Source organism: Eublepharis macularius, chromosome 1 (assembly GCF_028583425.1).
Source record: "Eublepharis macularius isolate TG4126 chromosome 1, MPM_Emac_v1.0, whole genome shotgun sequence".
NCBI lineage: Eukaryota > Metazoa > Chordata > Lepidosauria > Squamata > Eublepharidae > Eublepharis > Eublepharis macularius.
This window is the reverse complement of record NC_072790.1, coordinates 158,548,794-158,555,522: the sequence shown is the minus strand read 5'-3', so window position 1 is coordinate 158,555,522 and position 6,729 is coordinate 158,548,794. Positions and strand designations below refer to the sequence as shown.

The 6,729-nt window shown below is 39.1% G+C and overlaps 1 protein-coding gene across 1 annotated transcript in view; it reads right to left on the bottom strand.

Moving 5' to 3' along the window:
• Positions 1-254: 254 nt before the first annotated feature.
• The window catches only part of KIF26B (kinesin family member 26B), a 665,930-nt gene continuing 659,455 nt past the window's right edge, over positions 255-6,729 (bottom strand). The window contains exons 13-15 of the mRNA XM_054994402.1: positions 5,135-5,334; positions 3,488-3,638; positions 255-438 (exon numbers count right to left, since the gene is read on the bottom strand). Of these exons, the coding sequence (XP_054850377.1) occupies positions 290-438; positions 3,488-3,638; positions 5,135-5,334 (500 nt within the window). The 3' untranslated portion in view covers positions 255-289. The remainder of the gene's footprint in view (positions 439-3,487; positions 3,639-5,134; positions 5,335-6,729) is intronic.

The following is a 6,729-nucleotide window of genomic DNA, read 5'->3' as shown; positions in this document are numbered from 1 at the left end:
CTTCTGCCAGCAGTTCCTATTTACAGATTTGTCCTTAAAGATTTCTCAAAGTGCTCTTTCAGGCTAGGAGACTTCACACCCTTATTTCTCAGTGTCTTTGCTTCTTTCAGCATCACCTATTCGGTTTATGCATCATTCTTCGGCATACTCGAGGGGGAAAAAAATCTCTTCTCTCACAGACAGTCAAAACATGACACCAACCTTCATCCTCATTCTGTGTCTTTGGGGTACATCTCAGAAGGGAGGCAGGGGAGGGGCAGCAGTCTGGGACATTCTTGAAGTTAATGTTTCACCGACGTCTGGAAGTGATGTCAAAGCAGGTGATCATCATGAGGTGGGCCTTGCAGTAGTTGACACGATTCTCCAGGCGCTCCGTCACACACTCAAGAGCTTCTAAATACTCCAGGGAATCCAAGTCAAATACCTGTTCCAGGTCAACTGCGAGAAAAGAAATAAGTATTGGCAATCAAATAAAAGCTGAGGAGGAGGGAAACACACCCAGCATAACATTCAGCATGAAGCATGCACACACACACATATGTGTATGTGTGTGTATATATGTATATAGATGTGTATATATATTATATATACATACACACATATATAAACTAATAAATTGGATCCAAGTGTCCGAGGAAAATGGGGGCTACCAAAGAGCTTAGCACTATAATAGTCAGTTCTTTAGCGGTTCTTATGCTTTTGCTTCTCCTCTTGGACTAGGGGAAGGACATTTTTGGCTTTAGTTTCACTTTCTCATGTAACATTCAGCAAGAAGCACAGAATACCCCAGCAGTGAGCCGAAGCTGCATCATAAGGATGTGACACTTTTAGCCCCAGTCTGTTGTCTCATCCCTTGATTGCTTCACTGTCAATGATTTGTAAGTGAACATTAGCACTTACTTTGTCAGATATAGGAAGCATTACCTTCTTGTGGCAGACACAAGAACATTGAAAGAAGCATTGTAAACAATGAGGTCAAAGGATCACAAAATTCAAGGGGTAGCAGAAAGTCTGTAGCCCCACAAGTATATAATAATAGTGGCCCATTCAAAACAGCAGTCATTATGGTAGTATGGTCATTCTAGCAAGTTTGTATTACTTGTACACTGTAGTGGGAAAGAAATTCAGAACCTGATTTAAATCCAAATTCAACATAATCAAATTTAATGATAATTCTAGTTGGCAATTTCACAATTATATTGAAGATCATTTGTTAAAGTATGATGAATTTGAAGTCAGCAGCATAGTATCATAGAGGAATCCAAAATGTTCTCCCTCTAGTTTCTGAATGTTGGCAGTTTTATACTGGATTTGTGTTATTTATTCTCTTTCATGGAGACTGACTGGTTTGTTCTATGTAAAGAGCAGAAGGGAGTTGTTAGTAGGGGATACCTATTATGATGTTAGAGAATGAGTAGATGAAGCAACGTCTGATGGTATGGCTGGTATTAGCTCCTCAGTAGTAGATACTGGGAAGGAGTTGGCATCAGAATATTCTGCAGAGCCTAGTCTCTGAGCATGCATCTTCCAATTTAAGTAAGCCATTTTAAGATGGGGGACTGTCTGTAATCAAAAACAGGGGTATTATGCAAAGCCTTTTAAATCCTAATTGTTCAAGACAGAGATCATTTATGATATGTTGTAGTGACTTTACCAGGCAGTTGTAGGTGATGGTGTGTGTGTGTAATGCCAATCTGTCCTTGCCAATCTGAACTTGTTTACAAACTAAAACAGCTACTGTTCAGCAAATTATTAGAGAGCTCTTTTCCCACTAGTGGTGTTATATCAATGTAGGATAACTAGAAAGGTAGCATTAACACACTGATTGGTCTTATAATACACATCTGGGGGCTGTGCAAAAATGTCACAGCCCCACTGCTACCCTTTGCATTTTTATACTGGATTTGTGTTTTGGCCCCACTATTTGTGGATTTGGCCCCACTATTTTCAAAAATCTTCCTCCCTCTGTACTTCTGTCAACTGAAGATAATACTTTTATGCATCTTAATCCATGAAGTTTAATGGTGCAATAAATTTGAGTCTTTTGGGTGCCCCCAATTTGCTGTGACACACACTAAAATGGCAATCCCACTGAAAAAATAACAACTAACTGTAGCCTAGTGTATAACTATCTTGTTCCTTTCTGTAGGAGAATTCAACTAAGTTTAAGGAGGAACGATTTCATACATGACTTTCTTCTATCAGAATCACTTCGGTGTAATTACTCATGTACATTATATGTACATGTGGGGCACATGTCTGTTTTGCTGTATATACACATAGTGGAACCCTGCAGCTATTATATCTCCCAGCTGCAAAAAAAAGACATATGCAGTTCCATAAATAAGGATGAGATTTGTAGACCATACTACTAGGTGTGGTCTGTTGATGTAGATATGTTGTTGATCCTATTGATTTACACTGTGTGATCTGCCTTGAGTCTCGGTGACAAAGGTGGACTATGAATGAATGAATGAATGAATGAATGAATGAACCAACTGTTGACCTAATCTTACTTTATTACTTTTTCTTCCACTTGTGCATTTTGACTGAGGGCATGGCCTGTCAGGCTTTTGATTTATTCACACTACTTAGTTAATATAGACGGTTTAGAAATAAATAATGATCAGTTGGCTAATCTGATTCACCTTCCTGACCTGTTGCTCTACAGAACCTCTAGTATGTATAAACCATATCTATGTCATCATGCAACTTTTTTCTTGGTAAGCAAGTACTATGAGGCCAGATTGCCTGCATTTATTAGCCCAGAAAGTTGCCTTTTTCAAAGAATAACCAACTCTACATTGTTTTAAAACATAACAAAACTCTCTAGTATCTCTAAGTAGTCAGTAGCAAAAGAATTTTCTGTTGTGTTTTAACCATTTGCACTAGTGGTGGTTTCCTCAACTAAATGTAAAATATTGGTTGTATCTGTGTTGTTTTCATGTTGTTTTCTTAGCAATATCTTCATAGTTTGAAGGTGGGATTCTTTTAACCTGTTAGGACAACTGTGGGAACTTTATCCTTTTCTTTCTATATAAAGAACTAAAATTAAGCTCTTTTGTGAGTCATTTCAATTGAGGGTCAAATTTCCTTGAAGTAGTATTTCACAGCAGAAGAGCAGATTTATAATATAATTCATAGTCTAAGCAATCTCAGGGCAAAGGCGAAAAAAATCTCATTTTCAAGAGCTGTGGACTGAGACGCATAAGCACTAATCTAGTGATGGCAATATTCCCCACTACAGTGCTAAACAATTCTTGGATTCAGCTCTTGAGCAAATAGATCCACTTGTTTTTACTGTCAGAGTTTAATGGGAATTATGTATGAAATAGTCCTAGAAACATAGTCCATATACATCTACCTCTAGGTCAAATGTCAATTTCATCTTTGCTTACCCACACAGTGGCTCATAACTTAGATATGGCACAGGTAAACTTCTATATGTGTCGAAGAAATAAACCAAGTATAGGCAGTAAAACCTTACATTCACTGAGCCATTTATTAGGATCCAGCATCAGGTACTGTTTGGTCACTTCCAGCTCTCTCATTAACCACTCATACTTGGCCTTGACCTCTGCAATTCTCTGCTGCCGGTGTTCCAATATTTTCAGCTTAGCATTGAAGCAAATCAACTCCTGCCCAATAAGATATAGGAAATAAAGTATCAAGGAGAGAAAAAGAATGTTTAAGGCTAGATTAGATTTCTCTCAACCACATTATCTTCCAAGTGGTAGTATCAATTATAAAAACTCAATAAATGGGGAATTAAGCATGTAAACCTTCAACATTGAAGAGATTGCTGGGTAATTGTGTTCTTTTACTTGATGCAGATAGCTATCAGCCACCTTGTCAAAGGAAAACATTTTCACAATACATTTCTTCAGATGTTCTGATTGTTGTTACACCACATTTTCCCAAAGCAGAAACATTTATTTTCAAGGCTACATTTCTAATTCCCAACACCATATAGCCATCCCATAAAATGCCCATGTGGGTGCTAGGAAGATTTGTTTGAGAGACTCAATGGCCTTAAGCCATCTGCCACATGCAATTCTCCCATTCAAATTTACTTCCTGGTCAGTTTATCATTTCCACTTCCATCCAGTTAGAATCCAAAACTACGAATGATCTTGAATGTGATGTGCATGAGAAGGGGTTTCAGGTTTCTCCTCAGCACCATTTTCCTGACCTGAAGTGGGCCAGGGGACACTATTTGGTCTGTTGGGGAACCACCTGATCATGGGCCAGATAGCATACCCCCAGGATGACTGCAAGAAAGGAAAATGGCACGGGGGAAGGAAGGCTGAAGCCTCTTCTCCTCATGAACCACAATTACAATCTGAATTGGTCACCATATGTGCAGGAATTGAGGAGAACCTGCTACTCATGTGTGACTGTTACAAAGGACACAGGGTGAGGAAACCAGACCAAATCTGTGTACTCTGTAATGTGTGAACAGGCATGTGAGAGGTTATTTTTTTTCCTCTTGGGAAGCACTTTCCTCTTGGGAAGCACTGCATTCTAATTATCTTAGCAAATACAGGGTTGGAGCCATGCATTTGCAAACATTACGTCTAATGTGACCCTGAAATATCTTACTTTATTGCACTGCTGTCATTTAAAGGTTAGACTTCAAAATAATAGGTCCTGCCCAGGAACCAGCAAACATTTTTTTTTTACCAAATCCTTCTACATGTTCAGGCCTCATGGGTGCTTTGACACTTCTTACCCCAGGGAATGGAAACCCAGAATTGTACTCTCCGGCCCACAAATGTGGAATCCCTTCAAAGTTCTAGTCTTAATTGCTTATTATATTAAGATATTTTTGAGTCAGAGATGTCTTATGTGTGAAGGAGTTCTAGTCTGCAAAAACCTCTTCTCTCCTACAACTTACTCACTTAAATGGAGGAAAAAGTTTTACATGTACATTCTTCTTTATGCATATCTGTTCTCTTAATCTACTACTTAATCTACTACTACTAAAATTCAATATGAAAACCCTCCAAATCTTTCCCTTAGCCCTAGGATAAGTGTTGAATGGAAACTCAAACTGAATGAACATAATACAGTAAGGCATGTCACACAACTTTGGAGTTAGGGAATGGGAATAAGTCTATTAGGAGGTTCTCACATTGCTGTCTCCCATGCGCCGCCGCTGGAGCCGCTCTACATCATCGATCTCATAGACTTTGATCTCAAAGGGCTCTCCCATTCCTCTCTGGGCAGTTCGTAAGGGTCCATCTACCCAGCGTACTGCTGGGCTGGTAGGTTTCCTTACTGGGGATGTTGTGTCAAGCGATAAAGCTGGAATGAGTCTCCGTCTCTGAGAACCTAAGCAAGCATTAATGACAAGTCTATATTATCAAGGAGCAAACTGCAAGGAAGAGCATACAGGATGCAAGAGAATTAGTGGAAGCAAAAGCAATGACTTAAGATTCATTTAGCTCGGAACATTAACACCCAAGACACAATGATATTACAATCTTGCAGACTTTTACCTGTGAATGTACATGTCCATTGCAAAGCTCTGAGCCTTCAAAACATGCACTCTATCAACAGAGGGTGGAATCATCATAAAGTAACCCTCATACTACTCGTTTGTATGGTCTCCCAGTCACAATCCCTGGAGTTTATTTGAAATACAGGGTAAGCCACAATATAGTGTGACCTATGTATGTGATTGGTTACAGTGTATTAACATTCACCATTATTAAAAAGTACAAATGAAAGATGAACCAACCTGTCTCTGGAAAGCTGTACTGTTTCAGCTTGTTTCTTTCAAACATTTTTTTTTAAAAAATCCAGTTCTAGTGCTAATTCTTGAATTGCTGAGAACTGATACTTTAAAAATAATAGATGAGGAAAGGAAGGGAAAGTGGGGAAAAGATAAATTTGCTTGTATGTATGAAAAGAAGAAAGTTATTGGATTATATGTTCTGTTTGTTCATTTTCTACTACATTGTGCCTCCTAGGAGATATTAGAAGAATATGGGCAGACAACCTCAAGCAGATTTCAAATGGACTTTCTTGGCTGCTAAAAGTTAATCCTGTGCCAACAGAAGAGGAGCACAGTGAAAATATACATATATGACTTTTTTTTTTGCTGACTCACAGCTGGTGCAGTAACATAAATAACGTGAATAAATAAGCGTGAGAGAATGGAAATGATTGCCTTATCTTTGTAAGAACTCAATAACTGCCACGATGACCCAAAGTTCCTGAACAAGCAGACAGCAGTCTACAAACAACTTGGAAGAGTTCTGAAGATTAGTTTTGAAACAAACTCTAGGTAGCTATCTGTCATCTATTTTTACTATACTGTCATTGGTTGTATGTTAGACTTGCCATCTGAGGTGCATTTTTCCATTGTACCATTGATCCAACATATTTGCACATTTTTGCCCATTCACAGTATTTTGTCCTTACCCACTTTGATGTCAGATAGTTGTTCACATTCTTGAATAAACAGTGTTGCCCTTACTGTAACTGTTGTTCATCAAGGTCTTCCGTGCAGGTACACATGGGACTGCGCTTGCGCAGGCCTGCCAATTTAGGAGATTTTTAAAGCTCAAAACCACTAGGGGGCACCCTCGCCTCTCGGAGAGCATGCACAACCGTCTTCTCACCGAAATGGCACCCTAAAGGCGGGGCACCTCCGATCACCCTCAATCCTTTTTCACCGCTGTACTCACTATAAGAATAATGAGCATTAGCAGGGAAGGAGGG